Genomic DNA, 22183 nt, shown 5'->3' with positions numbered 1-22183 from the left:
GGTGAGTACAGATTTAGAATTACAAATTTACTTTATATCTTTTGAACATATTTCCAGTAATTCACATACTAGCAAATGATGCAGTTAATGCAGATTCCAAATCTCAGTTTGAAATTTGAACATTTAACACCTTTAAGGGTTGTTGTTGTGTGCAATATCACATCCAAATATACATAGAATATTTTATATAGTAGTGATAAGGCTTGCAGGATTATGCACTTTTGGAATAGAATGAACATTTTATAATGCAACACTTATCAAAATGCTATTTCATTAAATGACATAATTTTTTTTTGAAACTTTATTTAGAGCAAAAAATTATTTTGTATTCCTACAAATAGAACTTATTTTTTGTATTCACTCTGGATCTTTTTTTTTATTTGAAAAATATAGTTTCTTATTAAAAAGAAAGCTTAAATGCAGAAAGTAAGATTTGATTTATAGAGATGATGCTTTGATTCTCATTAAAAAATTTAAGAGGAAAATTCATGAGAGCAGACAATGAATAATATTCCACAATGGAACACAGGGGAATAAATGGGATTTTCTGGAAACAGGAGTAAGTTGATTTCTTCACAGTTATAATCAAAACAATATTTTGAAATGATCAAGCATAGAACGCAATTTTCACATACATATTTTACATTAGGTGTACTTTCTGAGAAGAGCCTGTTAAGTACATGCACTCATTTACCAAACTTCTTTTTCTGTTTCTAGTCTAAGCCTCCAAACTTCCTCCTGATTCCTTTAAAGATCCTAGTTACAGTTTCCACTTTCACTTCAGGTGAAGGCTCGATATTAGTTCTCTGAAAAGTAAATGGCTCAGATCCTTTTGGAACTTAAATATACCATAATTTTTGCTTTCCTTAAAATGGTCTTCTTTAAAAGAGATAATGTCTATAAAATGGAGATGAAAAGAAGGGACTTCAAAATTATCTTGCAAAAATATATGGGCAGATAATTTTTAGTTCTTGTTACAGCAAAGAAAATAGAAGACCCAAGCCATGAAAGGCTGTAACTCTGGTTTTACCTCTTTCCCAGCAGTGAACCAATTTTATGAGATATTTTTCATAGGTCTGTTGCTTGAATTTCTGAGTACAGAGTAAAAATGTGGGCCTTATCAGAGGATCTGCTCCTTGTTATAGAGTAAGATCTGGTTGACTGCTATTACTTTCAACACAATAAGTTTCTGTGCAATCTCAAGTAATGGCTATGTAATGGCCTCATTCTGTTCTCTCTTGTCACATCCCTTTTCAACTATAATTTTCTTTAATTCAAAAGTAACTCCGGTCTTTTTTCTGATATAGGTGACAGGGTGATTAAATGCAACAGTTTGATGATGAGAAATGTGTGAACAGGTGGCTGCAGAATCTCACAGAAGCTACAATGAAAGGTTTCATTACGACAATCTGTGGCTTTATCAGGCCTAACATTAGACATGTCTGTATGTCCCTAACAGAAAATAAGTGTGTGGTGATAATTTTCAATAGCTATGTATGACCTGAAATTCATTGAACATGCAGAAATTGAGACTTTTCAATGGAGGCAAATCAGTAGTGTGGATTTTCAAATGCTTTTATCTAGTTTTATCATCGAACAATTGGATTTCTGTGACAACTTTGTCAGAAAAGTGTGAGGGATTTCTGTCTTTCTCTGACTGCTACCTTGCTGTCACATTTCCTTCCTTAGTTTCCTTCTGTTGCTCCATTTTGGCTCATATCTCTTTTCTCCTCCAGATGTTTACATCTTTCTGATGCTTACAGGTGTTTATTATAATCTCTATCACTGTCTAAAACATCTATTAATTATGCGTATTATGCTTTTCTTGGTCTACCACAATGTAAGATAGTTCTCTTCCATGTTCTGTATCATTTTTTTAACTATGCCTTATCTTTGGCAGAAGACCTGAGTTCAATGTGTTTTGAAATTGTCACCACTGGTCATGTGCATGATTGGTGGAGAACATTGAGTAGACCATATGGAGTAATTTATACAATGTATCAAGTAACTTATACGATGTTCAGCACCATGGTTTCCAAGCCGGTTTATGACAATGAAATTATAGACACTTTTATACAATTCTGGAAAAAGCATTTTTGGCTTTTTCTTGGTTAACATAAATACAGATGTGAATAGCACAACTTTTTTTTTTGTATATATAGAGAGAACTACAGCAAGCTATTCAATAATCAATAGTAAAACTTTATGTTCATCCTAGTAATTTTCCTCGGTCAAAGGTCTAATCTGATTTTATAACTGCAGAAATAAAATGTACAAAATAATCCTTAGCCCTAAATGTTTCTTTTGAGATACTTCATTTATTATGTATGCATGAATCAGTAGCAATTGCTCCTCTTCACCAAATGGGAAGATGTAATTGTGCTTTTTGATTCACAGATTAATTGGTATAAATTTGGACAATAACTATGCTTTTGTCATCTTTATGTTTGATGCTAAAATTTCTTGATGTAAAATATACTTACTAAGCCTGATTGTTCTGCACATAGAGATGGTGGCAAAATCCTGTCTAATTAAATGGTGACAGGATGCGGCCTACACAGAAGTACTAAAAGCTGTGTGGGAGATTAATGTAAAGTCATCAGTAGTCTGGGGTTTCCTCTGGAGACTGTTCTGTAAATTTATCCTTAATTGAAAACAGAGTAAAAAAAGATCTTAAGATTTTCTCTGTTAAGTAAAAATGACATGCTAGCTTAAAGGAACCAACAATTATTTAAAAACTTGTAGAATTACAGTGTTTTTATTGTAGTATAGGAGGAAATCACCAAAAATGAAGGAGGTACAGAAAATCTTTAAAATCCCAGTCTTGAGATAATAATATAAAATAAGCAGTGTTGATTTCTCTGGTAGTTTAAAAATCTTTCAGCTCTTCATTAACATGCTTTATTTCAGATGATTGCCATTGATTTCCTGGATAAAGCAGAGGCTAGATGTACTCTGTCATAGTTTTTTTAGAGAAGAGTTACACAAAATAAAGAAGTTGCTAATCTGAAAAGCAGCTGTATCATTGCAGATTAATGTATTCTAGAGTTAAATTTCTGTCAACACTGGTTAGTACTGAATTTGTATTAGAAGCTTTTCTGTGGTTCTGATGATCTCACCTCTCAGGATTTTTCTTCCTGACAAATGCCCTACTGAGTAATGGAATCGTGGTGGTTGCACATTTTGGGATCTCCATTACAGCCATGAATAGAACCTGATCATCCTCAATCACAGTTCCAATGTAAGTGGCATTTCAGTTACAGGCTGAGTTGAAGATCCATTATTCCTTTGATGCTTTTGGAAATACATGCTTGCTTACACATTATTTGCGATTGGAAATTACACTTACGATTGGAAATACATTGCTTCCACAAACTTGCTGACAGATGGGAAATCTGCTATTTCTGAGAAAGATGAGGAATTGCTAGGCGTTGTTAGATGTAAGAGCTTTCCCTAGATTTGAGGATAGTCCTGTCAATATTGGGTTATTTTGCCTATCATTCAGACACAATGAATTTGGAAAAAAACCCAAACAGCTGTTAAAAATAGTAGTGAGAGCTACCTATTGAAGCCCAAGAGCAACAGACCTTCTTGAGCTGTAACTTAAAAAATCCAGAAAAGTAAATACTAGCCTTTTCAAGATATTTTAAGAGCATTGAATGGGAATAGTTCAAGCTAATCAGGATAGTAAAGTCAGAGAACACGTATTTCAAAGATAATTGAAATACAATTGTAGATGTTCCAGTTTTCTAAGAACATTCCACGTTTCTGCTTGTTTGCTTGAATATGTTCCACTGGCAGCTAAGTACCTAAGAATGATTGAAGTCATTCTTTGAAAAGCTGTGGTCCAATTGACAATATAACTTTTCTTTCAGTCTCAAAGTGCCAGCATAGTCAGTTAAAAAAAAAATTGCATAGCCTCTCGAGAATGCTTTCTAATGAGCCCTGATGATATTGCAGGATAAGAGAAGTTATATTCACGATGGTCTTGTAATACAGCAGTAGCGCTTGCTACTGTCTTTTGCACCAATTCTTGAGGTGCTATTAGCATTACAATAAGAGGAATTGTTTTCAGTGCTCTCTTTTGCCTTTTAATCCTATTTAGAAATCCAATAATAAAATTATTTTTTTGCTGATCATCAGTGTGATGCCAGAACGTAGGACTCACACCTTCAACACAAGGAATTCAGTGTTATCTGGTCTGTTTAACTATGAATTAAAATAACTATAAAAAATACAGATAGCTTGGGAAGGTTATTAGAAAATTTCCCTGCACTCCATAAAAAATCTTGAAGAGATTTGGAGAAATCTTCTAATTCTGCAAAACGCAGAAAGTTAAATTTATAAACCAAGATTAATAGTGGTAAGGGTTTTGCCAAGCAGCACAGTGAAGACAATCAAAGAAATCTCATGGAAAAGCTATGCTACCCGTTTTCCACCTTGTGTCAAGGCTAATAAAATGTGCACAGACTATTAGTCAGGTAACACAGAATACCAAGGAACTGTGATAATAATAAGTAAATGATGCTGTTGAAATTGTTTAAATTACTGTCATTCCTCTCCTGTATAGCATTTTCTATAGGAAAGATAAAAAGCTGTATAATGCTTAATAGCTGCATAGTTACTTAAACATCAATATGTCTATTATATGATGTGCTTAACTAAGAATTAAGAGAGCATGTTACAACCTATTGAAGAATCCAAAAATCTGTGGAAAAGGTAGCATGGATGAAAGAAAACAAAGCAGGAGTATTGTTGCCACCAGCAGAGTGGTGTAAGAGTATGAACTAAATATGAACTTCACTTAAATGATATAGTTAGGTTTTTTGTTTCTCGATGATTTCAACTGAAACTGCCCAACACTTTCTATTTATGACAGCATTTACTGTCAGCAATGGTTTCAGTAATTAAAGCAGTAAGTGGATCTTACACAGTACTGTATCTCAGCCAGAGAAATCATAATTATTGAGCTACTGGGGGTGGTTTTTCTTTCAGCATTAAGTGAATATTAGCTATCCACCGTAAATAGGATTCAAACCAGATGATTTCATTCCTGAGTGATCAGTGGCACTCAAAGTCCTGATTCCCTGAAGCATGAACTGTTCGCTCATTTGCAGAAACTGAGGACAGGACTTAGTGCTCTGTATTTTGTGATACCTAGCAGATTGTAAGAAAATAAACCTGCACTTAATTTACTCTGTAGGTAGATTTTACAATATTTGTTGATTCCTACAGGGATGTAGGTTACGTAAATTCTTGGGAAAGTATTCATGACCAACTTGTGTAGTATTCATGTGAAAGCATTAATGACCAACTTCCATACACTATGTGTACAGAAAGGTGCTGTATTGTTCATGAACACCCTCTTGATACTGAATATATGAACATTTCTTTCTTTTAAGCATTCACTATTGAAAAAATATTAACCCACGACCTTCAAACCACCAGTTACGAAAATGCAAAGATAAAACATTACAAATATTCCCCATTAAACCTGAGATGTTAATCACATTCTAACAGCAGCAGGTAGGCACTGATAGTTTCCGGTATCTCTGACCCCATGTTAATCCCTTTTTGAGTACAAACTTAACATGTCATGATCATACTGGACCATGTTAGTACAAGCAGCATGTAGGCATGCTCTAGAAGAAGTAATAACATCTAAGTCTACTATTCTTGCCTCTGTAAGGCTCTGTTGAGAGGGGGAGCGGAGCAACAGTGCCTCAGTGAATGCTGACCTGAGAAAGACACAGCTGGGAATGGTTTCAGAGTTTCTCCTCTTTGTGTTTGCTGCTTGGACAGTCACAGTCTGGCTACTATCCCTATAGGGTTTATAAACCCTGCAAATATCAAGCAGAGGCTCAGCTTCTGTTTTTTTAAAGGGGTGAAAAGCAGTTTTTAATCTTTTAATCTGTCTCTGTTTCTCTCTGCTTGAAAATACTGGTGAGAGGAGAGGGTTGAAGACAACTATGTGGGTGCTAGCTGAAGTGATAATATAGGAAGGATTGAAGCATTCCACCATTTTTGTAAGATAAGTAGCTTGAAAAACATGGCATTTTTCTGTGTAAACAGTTATCTATGAGATCTTTCACATTTGTCTCTGGAGGGCAGTACTCTCCTTATGCAAGTGATTCATTTGACAAATGTGAAAGATTTTCAGCCAATGAATTTCATATTTTCAGAGCATAACTGAAACTGATATATTATACAGGCTACAGGCAAATATTGCAATTCAAATAACATTCACTTGTAGCTCAAATATGAGCTGAACAATCCAAGTTTCAATGAAGACAGCAGAAAAACCTCCTATTGGTTCTAGCTGGAGGACTATCAAACCAAAATGAGCTAAGCTTAGTAAATAAAGCCATTAATATCACCAGGATATTTTCAGCAAGTATGAAATGCACAAGTAACAAATGAAAATTTTGATAAATAACACTTCAAAATATTTTTTTTATATCTCGAGTTAATATCCTTCAATAAAGGCCTTTACTTTAGAGAATTACAGATGGGAAATTAAATTGGCAATATTCACACTCACTTACCCAAATTAATGAATGCTACTTTCCCCTCTATCCTTCATTTAAATAATCCACTGATGTGCAAAATTACACTTTACTATTCAAACTGTTAATATTTTTGATTCATCAAAAGCAAATAATTAAGAAACTTTTTACTGGAAATATCATTTGTTAAGATACATCTATATGATTTATTTGTTTAAAAATCATTTATTGAAAAAATAACCGGTATTGATTCCTAACTTTCTAATTAAAAAATTTGTAGTTTCTGCTATGTTAGAGATTTCAACATTTTAATTAGTTTCAATGCATTATATTTTTAAATTTTCATCTGTATCTGACAAAGTTAAGATTAGGTACATGTTAATTACGCTGTCCAGTAATTAAAATATATTATACAGAATAATGTAATTTTCTTTTGAATGCTTTTTCCAAGAAGGACATAAATACTGTTATTCATTCTAACGATGGTGGGAAGATCTACTGCTTTACTTAAAAAACAAAAAAATAAAAAAAAAATATAGGAGTATTTTTAAGAGGCCTTGAGAGTAATTAACTGAAATCTATCAGCATGAGCCTTTCCATTCACTTGCCTGCTTTACTACCTGAGAACAGTCAACTGAAATACCTGTATTGCTTTTCCTGCAACATGACTATTTTAAAGCTTATTTTAAAAGCATTTTTACTTTTACTCTCTATCTTGCTTTATAAAGTTGGAGAAAACTGTTAAAGCTTATGTGAGAGCTTGAAGAATTAATGGGATGTAGAGAGAAAAATATCTACTTAAAAAAGTTATTTCTAGGTTAGTCATACCAAAAATGTTGGATCAGTTAAATCAGTGAATACCTAGTAGGCTTTTTTGTCTTTTTAAGAGAACTTAAATAGCAGAAATATTTCAGATGTTGCGGGTGGTTCAGTAATCCAAACCCTTATTAAAAATAATTAAGACAATGAGTAGCAAGCTTCATATATGGTTTGAGTAATGCAAAGGAGCCAAAGAATGATACTGCTTAGTTCTGAATAAACACCTTATGTAGCTTTATCCAAAAACACAATCTTTACCAATTACAATTTAAATGGTCTTGAATTTTTTAGCACCTTTTTCAAGAGATTGGTCAAAACTTGAAATCATGCGAAACTCACCTGCTTTGGAGTTTGATTAAGCATTCCAGTTCTTTTTTGTTTTGTTTTGGAAATTTTTCGTAGTGTTTGTTAGTCCAGTATGGTTTTATGTGTTGTCACTGAGAACTGAGTGAAAGTAGGTTTGAATGAGGTTTGCTTTTAATTTGTAGGCTTTCTTGTTTGCAGAAGTCAGAGTAAAATTAAGAGGGTTTAATGCTGTGTAAGTTTTATAGGAATGAAATGCTTCTAAGCCCCTGCAAGCTGAAACCATTATGTTTCATATAAGTGTACCCTTGATAAAAAAATCTTGGATGCCACCCCACATTCTTTTGCTTGAAGTGAGCAGATCGATAATTCAACTGATAGAGTGGAAAATAAACTGGTGAAGTACCTTTATCCTTCAGACCTTATTTAAAGTGGGCTAGATTCTCAATTTGTGATTTTTCCACATCAAACCATGATGTGTAGTTGTATTATTCAGCAACTACTTTGGAAACAAAGTCTGAACCAAGGTAGCACCATCCTCTATTGCTACAAAAGGAAGAAACTCCACAGAGCCTCTCGCAGGGCTTATGCTTCATTTAATCTGCTACTGTGGTACAGTGGAGAAGAGGAGGTAGTGGGAAGAGCACTAACTGTGCTAAATCCCTCTTCTCTTGCTCCTGTGCTATCCAACTGGGAAAGTAATAACTGTTGCTGTTGTTTCCTCCTCCAGCTGCAAATCAAGGCAGTCAAGGGAATGTTTTTAAGATCTGCCCCCTTTTACGTTCAGTAATTATATAGCACTAGCGAGAATCTAGCTTGTGATTTTTAGTGTGCTTCTGAAACAGACTAAGCCTTTGCTCGCTGCTCCAAGTGGGAGGTTACATGAAATTGTGATCTTAGTGGGTGCAAAATGCCTTTCATCTCAGTCAGCTCAGCTTTTCATCAGGAGAGCTCTGCATCAGCCTGGGGGTGTCAAAGCCCAGGCTTTAGCTGTGTCTGTCCATGTACCTGCAGTATCAAATACATGGTTCTTACAAACTTGACAGATTTTAAATTTCCTGGGTAAGAGGAGACGGTTGTCTTCGTGTGTCAGGATATTTCTCTTCTGTGTGGCTGGGTTGTGGTGAATGTATTCCACAGGACTAAACTCAGTGCTTTAATATGCAGAACAAGAATACAATCTTTACTGAAAGACTGTGCTCCTGTAACTGAAATTTTGATAAGTTCAAAGAAACATCCTTCTAGCATACATACTCTCTGTAAGAAACAGAAACTGTGTGCTCACAAGGAACTGTTAGCTTTGGGTTGTATTCAGGTTTTGAAAGCCATGTAGTACTCTGTATAGCAGCAAATACTTAAATGGCAATTATTTCTATTTTACTTTATACCATAAATTAATTTGGCATTTATACCGCACCTATTCTAAAATAAGGAGATCTTTGAATCAATTGTGACTGAACACAGGGAAAGTTAAAGCACACTTAAAAATATGATCTGCAGGGTAATAAATTAAGCATTTTAATTATGCTTATGTATAGGAGGCACTAGATTAGATAGCTAGTAAGATTACAATGTTGACGTTTTTTCAAAACTGGAAAGTGTGATTCCTCACTAAAAAAATGTATCAAAAATAAGTCCCCATGGAGCTACCTACAGGAATATCTTTCTGCAAACTGGAAAAGCAGCCTTCCTAATACATGATAAGTATCACACCTGCATAATTACACAGTTCTAGATTAATCCTCTTTTTATCACATTAATAGTAATTTTAGTGGAATTGAATTATGGAGTCATTCCATAATTTAGAAATAATATTCAACAAAAAGGACTATTGATTGTTAATTTGTCTCTACAATAGGATTTCAGAATATATATTGACACAGATACAGTGCTCTTACTGTAACTGTCCCTTTGTTTGCAATGGTAAAGAAGTTAATGATTAATGTGAATACATTCTACAAGTACATTATATGAGACTTTTATGGGGATGTTCTTGTAATATTTTCTTTTTCTATGACTTGTAGTTCTACATCTAACAACATATTCTACATTTAATCAGACCTCCACTTTTTAAAGCACTCAATTTTTTCCTCTTTAATAATTCATGTTTTCAACTGATTTAGAGAACGATGATTTGCTGAATTCCTTTTCCATTGCTAGCAGCAGGAATATGTTTCTGCTTCATGAGTCAGACATGATGAAAAAATTTATATGAACAGCTAGTGACTGTCCACTATATCTGAAATTATACCTCATTGGACTTAGAAGAACTCAGTGAAACTTTATGGTTATATGTAAAATATAGTACAGTTTCTTAAGTGCCATTGTGCTGAATTATAACAGGATTACTATCTGTGCTGTAGTCAGTGGTGAGTGCTACTGAAGAAAATTTATCATCATCTAACCTGTGTGTTTTAGCATTGGTTCATTTCTTGTACAGACAATGCAAGTGATTTTCTCTCACTTTACCACAGTTTATAAGGCATGTAAACTATTACAGAAGTATCTTCTCTGACATGAAGTGGGTGGACATTATTAGTTTCCTAATTAAATTGCTGTATACTTTCTTTTCTAATGCCATTATACTTGTTATCTCCTTAATGTATTGATCTCCAATGATAGGTTTTTATCTCAATTTTGAATGATTTCTATTGCACTTAGACAACATACTTCCCTTATATTCAGGCCAAAAATAAAATACAGTGGTTTATAAGGATTGCATGTCATTATTAGTCCAGGAAAAGAAGGGATAAAATAACATGTTCCCAATTATTTTCTGTATGTCAGAATTACTTATCTTCACTGCAGTATCATCATAGATACCTGTTAAGAACTGCAGTGCCATTTGAAGGAGTAAGAGATATAACAGTTTACCTAATACAACATTAATGCTACCACCTTCAGCTGAACAGAGCCTTGAAAATATTGTCAAAAACTTTATAAACAAAGATACAAAAGCAAATTAAATTGTTATTTTTTGAAGACTATTCTTCCTATTTTTCTAAGTATTTCTTGAAAGCAAGGACATGTTTTTAAAAAGAGATGTGAGAGGTTAAGAATCCTAGCTAACTTAATATGGCATTCTCTTATGAGGCAAAATGTTACATTTTATTTTATGGATCTCTGTGCAGTTTGGTGTGATGTACACAGAGAGCTCTGAGATGCTAATGCAAGGCTAATAGGTGGGTACAGATGAAGCAGTAGTTCTCATATTAAAGCCTCCGCTCACTAGGGAGGTTGCAGTCTCCTGTGAGGAGGCTCAGGGAAGTTCCCGGAAAATGAAAAGAAATGTATTTTTCTAAATCATTTTCAGTTACAACTCTCAAACATAGAATGTTCTGTTGCTATTGAGTCTTCAGCAGACTTAGTACTTTTGAGGATTCTGTGGTGAAATAAGCTAGGTGAGTAAGAGAAAAAAATTGCCTTGACTTTATATAGGCAATATTGACAAAAAGGTATCATTTTTTTTTTCTTTTCTTTTTTTTCAAGATAAAACTGCTAGGTCCCACTTACAACATATTTTACAGGGAAGTGTAGATATTCTGTGCTTTAGAAGCAAAATGTTCTGGCAGTGTCGTAGCACACTGGTGTAATAAACAACCGGTCATACACATGTTGGTTTTTAAAATGTAAATATAAAGATTAGTAAGCGACTGGAATGAAAGTCAGATATTTATCTGTAATTGAACATCTGCCTTAATACTGTACCATGTCTTGTGTCCTGTCATTCAGTTTCCACTTGTGTAAAATACAGGTAGCAACACCTTATCTGTATTTTTTGGATGAAGTGCATGAAAAACATAATGTAAATGCAACAGCCCATTATTCTTAATAACATAATACTGTTACTAATTATAAAATAGATATACAAATGGAATACACCAATGGTATAACTAACATATAGCTATTGCAACAGAGGAAGGAACAGAGAGACAATAACCCCTATTCCCTGTACCCTGTCCACTCAGGGGGAGGGAGTAGAGAAAATCAGGAACGAAGTTGAGCCCAGGAAGAAGGGTGGGGTGGAGGGAAGATGGACTTAAGATTTAGTTTTTATTTCTCATTACTTTACTCCAATTTGATTGGTAATAAATTAAATTAGTTTTCCCCAAGTCGAGTCTGTTTTACCCATGACGGCAATTGCTGAGTGATCTCTCCCTGTCCTTATCTCAACCCATGAGCCTTTCATTACAGGCTGTCCCCTGTCCAGCTGAGGAGGGGATTGACAGAGTGGCTTTGGTGGATACCTGGTGTCCAGCCAGGATCAACCCATCTCTATTGAACAGGGGTGTGGTCGCAGAAACTGATCTGGCCAGTCCAAGAGATCCAAGTCTTACCACCTCCTTTCCATTGGAGGTTACCATCTCTATGGTCTGTTAACCTATTGACTTGACTGGTCCTTATCTTGGCGTGAATTTTTTTAGGGTGTATCAGTTCACAAAACCGACTGAGAGAGTGGACAGAAGAACCATTTAACCAGCAGAACCAAGGAAGAACCAAAGATAATCTGCAGTTTGTGAGGAGAAAAATATGGTCTGAGCCAGTTAATGTGGATGTATACTGCACCTATAATAATCTATAATAATGATTAGTCTATAATAATGATTAGTCTGGACGAACCCTGGTTTTGTAGGTGGAGGCTCAGAGAAGTTTTTGAAGCTTCCAAGTGGAGAAGCATTTAATACCTCTAAAGAGATAAAATCATTCCTCCAGAGGTTTTGAGCTAAGCATAGATAGGCACATTTAAAATAGATCTAACCTTCTTTCTCCATAGTGTGCTCCTGTCAGCCTCTGAGAGCCAACATGAATCTCCCAAATGTACTTACACAGAAACTGTATTCTTTAACAATTGACTAGAAAGCAAAACATTTAGTTGTAAGCATATTTATGGTATAGGCTTTTATTTGAGAGGTTTTGCAAAAGGATGGTTTATTTCAGTCACTGTTCTTTCACCCTTTCTTTCTGTAACTGGGAAAATTTCAATTTTATACTGATCAAAAATGGAAATGTTAGCAAGTGAGGATTAACATACTCTTTTCTTAAAATTTACTTTTATTAATGCTTGCTGTATGCTATCTTAAAAAAAAACAAAACCAAAAACAAACAACAAAACAATTACAGATTTTGCCCTAAAGAGCTTACAATGCAGGAAAAAAACGTATTCGTATATTGTTAGTTTCATTCTTGAAACCTGACATTCCAGTAAAATTTTAAAAAGCAATTTGGGCCCATGTTCTCCAGGGAAAGAAGGTGTCAAATTGTGAGCTGATTTCCAGCATAGGACTCAGGCTCCAAAATCAGATATGTATCTGTCTGTGTTTCATCTTAAATCTGCTAGAAATTATTCTCCATCATCCAAAAGCCACCGGAGTAATCAATAAGCATTGCTCAAAATATTTAATTCTTTTAACTTTCAAAAAATGAAAAAAAAACCAACCTGGATGCCTTCTATATGGAGTCATGAGTTGTCTCACTACACTGCAAACTTAAAATACCTTCTGTTTTTATCCTAGATTTTGATAGGGTTGTTAAGACTTCATGTAAAAGAAGGCATTTGGAGCCACAGGATGCATGTGTGCAGTTTTATTCTTGCTGTTCATATGGTGCCATAAATTCAAAGACCTGTTACAACATACCATCCGTATCCATGTGCAAGAAAAAAAAGGAAACACACACATACAGTCTCCCCCCGCCCCCCCAAAAAAAATCTGAAAAGAATTCTTGTAGTTGTCTAGATGCAGTACTTTCCATTCTACTTGCAAAAGTATTGGCAGTGTAATAGAGATAAGCTTATACTTCTGCTTTCTTTTCTGTGTTTCTTGGAGCTAATATTTTGTTTATTTTAAATGCTAATATGTTTTGATTATCTGGCAAATTGTATTTGGTGCCTAAAACATTAGGTGTACTCTGAAAATACTGGGTTGAATAGGGAGTATCGGAAGTGCCCTTATAAATTCAGATCAGATCCAAAGGGAAATGCCAGTGTGACTGGGAGGTTGCTGTTTTCATTTGTGGAAAGTCGTGATGGCCAAGTGAAGTCCCTGCCAGCTGGGAAAAGGTTAATGTTGCACCCAACCTTAAGACAGGCAAGGAGGAGGATGAAAGTACTATATACTGATCAGACTCACCTCAGCTGCTGGAAAGGTCCAAGCACATCTCTGAATCTATTTCCAGACCTGTAAAGGACATAAAGATAGTCAGCACTACTCAACATACAGATTTACCAAGAGCAAATGTTCGCTTGATTTGACTGCCTTCCATGATGAAAAGACTGTGAGGAAGAGATAACAGAGGGTGTAACATACCTTCACTTTATTAAGGCTTTTGAAACAATCCTCAGAAATACTCTCATTTGGAAACTAAGGTAGTCTGGACTGGATAAACAGACTGCTAGGTGGGATCAAAGAGTAGAGGATGGGGTGTCTCAGCATCTGGCTGACAGCTGGTAACGAGCACATCGCCATGAGGGGTTGATCCAAGAGCCCGTGCTGAAGTGCAGATTTCGGTACCCAGGCAGGAGAAGCCGAAGCACCGGCACAGGCCGGCAACTGACTGACTGGGTCACAACCCTGCTGGAAAGGAGCTGGGGGCTTCAATGGACTGCAGGGTGGAGAGCAGCCAAACAGAGCACTCTTCCACATAAATAAAAGAAACTCTGTGCCAAAGTGACTGCAGCTAGTGGATCAAAGGGAACACCGGGAGCCCCAGGAGGCGGCTGCCAGGATGTTCGGGGCCTAGAGCACAGGACCAGTGATGAGGCGGGTAGAGCTTGAGGGGGCAGAGCTTACTGAGTCTGCTGTGGAGGAGGTGAAAGGCGATCTAAAGGCAGCCTGCAGCTACTTGAAGGGCAGTTGCAGAAGACAACAAATTTAAACTCTCTCAGCGGTGGCATGCTGTTTAAGGAGGGGCAAGGGTCCCCGAGTCGGAGGTTCAGATTGAACATCAGGAAAATCTTCTTTACTGGGAATGTGGTGCAGCACCGGAGCAGGTTGTCCACAAAAGCTGGGGAATTTCTGTTGTTGGACATTTTTGAGATTCAGACAAATCTGTGGCTGATGTGATCTGGTGTGGATGATAGTTCCATTTTGAACGTGATGTTGTTGGACTGGACAACCTCACGCGGGCCCTTCCAAACAGCATTTTGTATGATCCTGTGAAATTATAGTGAGAATGGTCACAGAAGCTGTGTCTAGTTCTAAGAGACTAGAGGGAACTAGCAATTGTGAGATACAGTCCCATTGCAATATGGGAATGGAGGTAAAGAGAGGAGGAAACGTGATTTCTCTTCTCCCACTTTTCATGGATTGGTATTGTATATGACTGTAACCCACATTGCAACTATCCCCATTGTTTATTTCATTTTGTATATCATTCTCTCCTGTGACTTCAGTCTTTCTCCTTCCATCTTCTTCCAGTTTCTCTGTCCTGTACATGCTGTCAAAACTGTCACAGCCTGCTACAGCTGGGCAAGTGGTCTGGTTTGAAAATAGTTTTTTATGTTTGGATAAACAGCACGAGAATCAGAACTTGATAAATGTATGAGTTAAAGCTCAAGTTTCCTTCAACAGAAGTACTACATTGGCTCTCTCCTAATATTTACAGCATTTATCACAACTTATCTGGTCTGAAATTTGTTGGTGAAACTAAAAGTTATTAGGGCAGGAAAGAAGAAATGAAGGGATGACAGATGATTATCAGGATTATCTAGGAAAGTACTATTAGCTTGGAAAAACACAAACAGGGAGTTTTGCCCAACAGAAGCTTGGATGTTCATGGTTGGAAGGGTAAATCTTGACTTTAGGAGCACTGTGTGTCTGTGAAGCAAGGCTGACTTTTAAGATAGTGAGTGGAAAAAAATGCATCAACACGTTAAAGAGTTAACATAAGTGTATGTTACCATTAATAAGAAATTAAGAAATTTAGAAAGAAATTTATGAGGTTTAAAATGATTGCAGATCTGTGATGGAAAGGAAAAAAGGATGGAAAGAGCAATTTTGTGATTGAGGAAGTAGAAGTTGTGCATGAAGCTAATCAGAACAGTCTAATGAGTAGATGAACATTGATTGGAAGAAAATACATGTTTTTGTAAAGATACTGTAGGAGAGAGATTTTTTTCAATTCATTCTTACTTAGTACTGATATTCTAGCAAACAGAATAAGAAGGACCAGAAAAATACATACTAATAGTTTTCAAATGAACACCTGCATGTGGTTTCTTTTTTTTTTTTCATATTTTGTCAGGAGTGTAGTGATTTTAATTTTGTCATGAAGAAGAAGTGGTGTTAGATTTTAGAATGGTACCACAGAGGAGAAATATAAATTCTACTTTTAAAAAGAGAATGCACGGCAATAAAAAAAAAAAAAAAGACAACTTTAAAAAAATGCAACTTCCTTCAATTCTGGATTATTGATTGTACATGAGCACAACAGAATTTGAAATGTAAAACTAATTTAAAAACACTTTTCATGATGAAGTTTCTGTTCTGTAAATTTTAACTTTAAGTGATTTTTTTCTGCGGCAGTTACAAACTCATGAAACTAGTGGTTTATAAGGTAAAAGCTTCTCTGTAGCAGTAGGCTCAGCATCGCTATAATTAAACCTTCCTTGCATTGATTTACAGCCAGTCTTACTCGCGGGGGGGGAGAGAGCTTACTCATCGGTGAAGATGGCAGACCAGGGGGAAGTTTCAAGTTGGGCAACAGACAATTTCTGAACCTGAAGTGGCAAAGGTTGAACGTATGATATAGGGAACAAGGTGTGGCGGGAGGATGAGTTTAAGGAGTTAGAACCCATTTTTAACCCGCCGCAAAGTTCTCGGGCAACTGGAGCGTGAGCAACTTTGCCACCTGCCGTTGCTTTGCAGTGCGAGTCCCTCTGGGAGGAAGCCGTGCCCGGCCAGCAACCACACGCCGGTGCGGTGCCGCCGGGGAGGGAGAGGAGCCCCCGGGGATCTGGAGCAGCGGCAGGGAGAGGCCCCCGGCGCCCGCTCCTAGCCACGGTCCTCCCCTGGGCCGTGCCCTCCCCCGCCTCCCGCACACCCCAGCTGATGGCAGCCCGCTGCCGGCTCCGCTCTCCCCCACGCCGGCTCCAGCCCGGGTTTAAATATTTCCGAGCGGGAAGCCAGCCCCTCTCCTCCTCCTCGCCCTCCTCCTCCCGCTCTCCCCGCCTCCCCTCCCGAGTGGCCAGCAGGACTCGGCGGCGCGGCGGCCCCAGCCGCTCCCATAGCCGGGCGAGGGGCGGTGCGGCAGGAGCTGTCCAACTTTTCAGCACAGTTTCTCCGCCGCTGCCCAGAGGAAGGTGCCCGCCGCCGCCCCGGTCCTCCCCGCCCGCCCCGGCCCAGTCCGGCCCGGCCCGCCCGCCCGCCGGCAGCATGGAGGCAGAGCGCGGCGGCGGCAGCGGCTTGTCCGCGCTGCCCGGTAGCAGCGACGGCGCCGGCGGCAGCGACGACGGCGCCGGCGGCAGCGGGAGTCTCAAAGCCCCCAAGCATCTGTGGCGACACGAGCAGCACTACCCGCCGCAGCTGCGGCAGCACCAGTTCCTCCAGCACCAGCAGCCCCCCGGCCCGCAGCCGCCGCCGCCCGCCTCCCGGGGCCGCTGCATGGCGGGGGCTCGCGTCAGGCACCGCGGCTACTCCGACACGGAGCGATACCTCTACTGCCGAGCCATGGACCGCGCCTCCTACGCCGTGGAGACCGGCCACCGGCCCGGCTTGAAGAAATCGAGGATGTCCTGGCCCTCCTCCTTCCAGGGACTCAGACGGTAGGAGAGGGCTTGGCCCACCGCTCCGGCCGTGTGTGTGGGGGGGGGGCGCCGCGGCGGGGTGCCGCTCTCCCGCCCGCCATGGCTGCTGCCGGCCGCGGGAAGGGGAGCCGGCGGGGGCCGCTGAGGTGTGGGCACAGCGGGACCCCCGTCCGACCGACCCCGCTCCCCGCAGCAGGAAGGAGAAGAAAGGGACGCGGAGGCTCCGAAAGGGAGGTGGGGCCGGGCTGGTCTGCCGTGCTGAGTGACTGTGGGCAGCGGGGCAGCTCGCCTCCCCGGGGCCCTCGGGCAGGGCTCACCTGGAGCGGGCGTGAGCCGGGCAGGGGCAGCGGCACGTCATCCCACACACGCCTGTCTGTGGGTGGAAAAGCAACCCCGAAAACACGTGGGTGGGAGCGGGACCGCGTCTGTGCCAGCACGGAGCCGTGAGCGGGGCGGCTTGCGCGGGGCAGCCGGTAGCGCCGGGCCCTGCGCTCCGCCCGCGCCCCGCTTCCCCCCGCTTCCCTCCGCCGCCCGCCCGCTCCGCTCAGCTGCCTCCCCGGCTGCCCCTCCTCACTGGAGCTGCCCTTCCTTGCCCGCCCTCCCCAGGAACCGGCAGCGCTGGTGCCGAGTGGGAAGGAGGCAGTTCGTGTGCTGTTGGCACGAAGTTAAAATAATGAGAGCTCTGGGCGGTGGGAGACAGCCTGGCAAGCCCAGGGTTAGGGTCCTGCTGGTTTGAATGGGTTTAGATGAGAAAATAGGCTAATGGTTTCTTAGCCAGAGGGAGGAGTCCGTCATCTACTAGTCTATTGTTCCCTGTTAAATGAGCTGTAGATTTATTTTGCAGTGTGTAGCTCACCAATGCCTATTTTGCTCTTGATGGCTATTACAGGCATCTGTTTTAAAATCAAATTCTCTGTCAAAATCAGTAGGATATTGTATTTGATCGATCATTTTATTTTTCAGGTTTCATTTTTAGTAGCTGGAACCACTTCCTTTTAGTGGAAAGCCACACGATTGTATTTGAATATTAAGCGGACATTGTGAATAAAGGATTTATGGAGGGAATGGTGGGCAGAGGGACAATACTTAATACACAGTTACTCTGTAGATTTTTTATTTCCTGAATAATCATATTTTTATACCGTGAAGTGATAGATGAACAAATAGTAGAATCCTTTCTGAACGAAGATTGCTTTGTGTGTTTCTGTGGTACACACTGTATTCTTTATTATGGAGCTTTGGCCATAAATCTGAGCAAGACATACTTGAATATTATCTGGCAGTGTTAGCTCTATTTCTGCCTAACATTGGCTTTATTTCCACTTCATATATAATTGAGAAATAAAAAGAGGTTCAGCAATTCTGAATTAGAACTACACTTTCACATCAGTAATCTTTAAAATCTGTCTTTTAATATCTTTGGTTTTCACAGAGCCATTCTGTTGCTACACCTTTGTATCACTTGTGTGAACTCATGCTTGTCCAAAGTTAATGATGTTAAATTTTTCACTATGTAAGACTTGAAAGAACATATAATATGCTCCAAAAATGAGCAAATGTTCAATTGAATGCTCCTTTCAATACATTCCTAGGTGTCTAGCGTTGTCTAGCATTTTTGATCTTTTAAGACTGAATGCTTTTCTGTTTTTTGAATGCAAAGAAGTTTAATTTTTGTAAATCGTAATGGTTGGTTTGAGTTTATTCAGCATTATTCCATAAGTGATTAGTTATTGAGGGGATAACAAGTCGAGGTGAGAAGGGAAAATACACATATTATTTTCTGTTAGGGTTTTGAGGCCATTTTAAAATTTTATATTATAATTCTTATGATGCCTATTTAAAATGGAATTTAAAAATCTCTAGGAACAGTATTTAGTTTTTTTAAACTTCCATTCTTTTTATAAGTGCAACAATGTTGTTTTGACAAGACATGCTCCTTTAAAATTAAGGGTGAGGGAGGTGGTCGGTGGATTTTATTTTCATTTTATGGGATTCGTAAAAATACTTCAGATGTGCCTCCTTTTTAGTAGTACTAAACAAAAGCGGACTAAAGAATCTCGATAAAATTTACCATTCCATTACTTTCTTAGCAAAAATTAATTCTCACAGTTAAACATTTTGAACGAAACAATATGGAAACACAAAGTGAACTGTAAAAAATTGCTCTACAAATATATTCAAGAAATATCAGAAAAGGTTGGTATTTCCAGGACTTTCATTTCAAGTTCTGGGTCAACTGCTTTTTTTCATGGGAAGCAAAGCAAAATTTCTTCTTAGTATTCTTGTAAAACCAGTAACTTGCAATAAACCCCAATACTTTTGAAAAAGACACCAGTCCTTTTTGAAGTATTTCAGTTCCCTTTTCATACTAAGATTCTTTAATAGTTCTCCCTTATTTAACCTGTTCGTCAGAGGAACATTTCTCAATGGATTACCATGGATTTGTTATGGTCTAGGGTGATAAGCTTATCTTTCAGAAAAACCCAAATTACTCTGAATATGACAGGGCGGGAAAAATTGTGTATAGAACTACAGGAAATACATTGTGTATTAGGGATAGTATTAAACATTAATGGCTCAAATGTGCAAAAATTATATCTATATAATTGTTTTTCCAGAATTTGTTTTGTGCTGCTCTGAAGACATCCTAGTTCTTAAAACCTCAAAGAAAACCATAAAAGAACACTTAAGAAGCAAAATATACAACTTTGAAGTTTCTTCTATTCTAAGTTTTGTAGAAAACTGAAAAATATGCAACAGTTATATTTTTCAAAAGAAATGAGAAGGAATTATATATGTTAAAATTAGAGTTAGAACAGACTAGTACATCTTTATTACCCCAACTGAAGGGTGTTAACATTTAAAAGGCAAAATCAACCAGCAAACTATCTAAACTGTGCTAGCTGAAAAACGCAATGCGCTTGTATTTCGGAAAATGAAGAATTGTTTATAACCATTTTCGTGCTTACTCTGGCTCTGTATGATCATTAGTAACTTTGTACACAACTTATTTACTAGAGCACTATGTTTCCTTCAAGGAATACAGTAGCATTTCATTATACAGAACAATGTATCAGAATTATTGACAGATGTCTTTTTCTTAAAAGTCAAGATTATTCCTATATTTTCATATGAGAAGGTAAGTGCTTTGAATTCATATACACGAGATCTGTACAAAAGCCAGAGCTGTCAAGAAGATAGCTAGGACTATCTGTGATCTCTTTTTTTTGCCATTTGTTTACTGTGTGGTCTTGGGCAAGTCAATTAATCTCTCTTGCAGTGTTTTCTCATGTGTAAAATAAAAACAGAAGTAGTCATTACAGGTTTATGTTAACGTGAACAAAAAGTACTATGTAACAATAAATAGTACTAGTGGAATTGGGAAATAAATACTTCAACTCAAATAATTTTTCAGTCAATAGTGCAAAAACATTCAGTGTAATAAATGGAGGTGATGTTCTGGTTATCTTCAAAAATTTCAGGTACCTCTATTTGCTTCTCAAATAACTACCATTATTGCATGGTCTATTTTCAGAGTTTAGTTGTTTAAAAAAAAAAAAACAACAAACAAACAAACAAACAAAAACAAAAAAAACCTTAGCATTTTTAAAGGCCATTAGTCATATGTCAATTAAATCATCTTGCCATATCATCTTTCTGTGTTCTATTTTTCACTACTGAAATTTCAGAGTGGAAAAAATAGAGAAGAAATACCAGCAGTCCTAATTCCACTAGTCATGGAATTTCCCAAGATGTTGTATCCTTAAGATGCATCTTTATCTGTTAGACCTTAGACTTCTTTTTATCAGGTTTGCCAGACCATCATTTTTTTACAATAGGTCTCAGGTAAATTTTATCTCAAATGACTTAGAGGTCTAGGCTTCCTCACGATTCCAACTTTTCATCTGTGTTTATACATAAGCAACTGCACAAAGGTGAGGAAACATTATCCTTTTGCGATCTAGTAATCCTGGTGCTTGTTCCCTAATGCTATCTATTTTAAAACTGTACTTTGACAAGTGGCCATTAAAATTAGTCACTGTCAAAAAAATCTGCTTCCTCTCCATTTCCGTTGCTTGTATGGGACTAGGTCTAACCAAGCTGCATCCACCACTGCATTGCTTACATGTGGAGATAGCTCCGAAGTACCATTTTTTTCTTGAAGTGTCAATCTTGTCCTTACACCACTCAATGAAGGGTTAAGAAACCAAAATAACATCCAAGGTTGAATGCAGTGTGACATTTTAGTGGCTCAGAGGCTTTATTCTCTATTAGGAGAAGAAAGGAGTTTTATGTGTTAGTTTCTTGACTTTGTGAAGTCTGGGATAGCGTCTCACACTGTAATCTTTTAGCTAGATAAACCCTTGGTTTCTGTAGCTACAAATAGTGCACGTGCAAAAAATAATGGTGCCTTTGCAGATCTTGTGAAAAGCCAGTTTTGTACTCCAATAAAATCTACCCTTTTTTCCATCCTAAACCCCTTTCTGTTCTCCTGCTTGGTTTGAAAAGCTGCTCTTGATCTATTATGTCCTAAGTACTTCCACACAACCTAAGGAAATGGAAGATGAGCGTTTTCCAACTTAAAGACCAATAGAAAATGCTCTCTGAATTTAGTAGCAGTCTCTAATTAAGAATTTTGTTGTTTACTTGTCTGGCAGTGTTTTATTGCTTTGTTTACTACCAAGTGGTGCTGGCACGCAAGATGTTACAATAATTGGCATATGCTAGCCCTCCCTCAAAGATACAAATAATTTTTACAACTTAGTAAACATTTTTGGATTAATGTTCTTTATGAATTGTCCATAAAGATAAA

General features: G+C 38.1%; 1 protein-coding gene across 3 annotated transcripts in view; it reads left to right on the top strand.

Annotated features, from left to right (window-relative positions):
• Positions 1-22183, top strand: part of PDE4D (phosphodiesterase 4D) — a 520925-nt gene that overhangs the window by 94335 nt on the left and 404407 nt on the right. For 2 of the 3 annotated variants that reach the window (XR_012584871.1, XM_074569479.1), the window contains exon 1: positions 16857-17388. The exons of the other annotated variant lie outside the window; for it this stretch is intronic. Coding sequence is in view for 1 of the 2 variants with exons in the window: in XM_074569479.1 (XP_074425580.1) it covers positions 17000-17388 (389 nt within the window). In the remaining variant the exon portion in view is untranslated. Of the gene's footprint in view, positions 1-16856; positions 17389-22183 lie in introns of those variants that run through there. 3 annotated transcript variants of the gene reach the window in all.

The sequence above is a fragment of the Larus michahellis genome, chromosome Z (genome assembly GCF_964199755.1).
Source record: "Larus michahellis chromosome Z, bLarMic1.1, whole genome shotgun sequence".
Lineage (NCBI taxonomy): Eukaryota > Metazoa > Chordata > Aves > Charadriiformes > Laridae > Larus > Larus michahellis.
The sequence above is the reverse complement of the archived record's forward strand: the minus strand, read 5'-3'. Positions and strand labels throughout refer to the sequence as shown.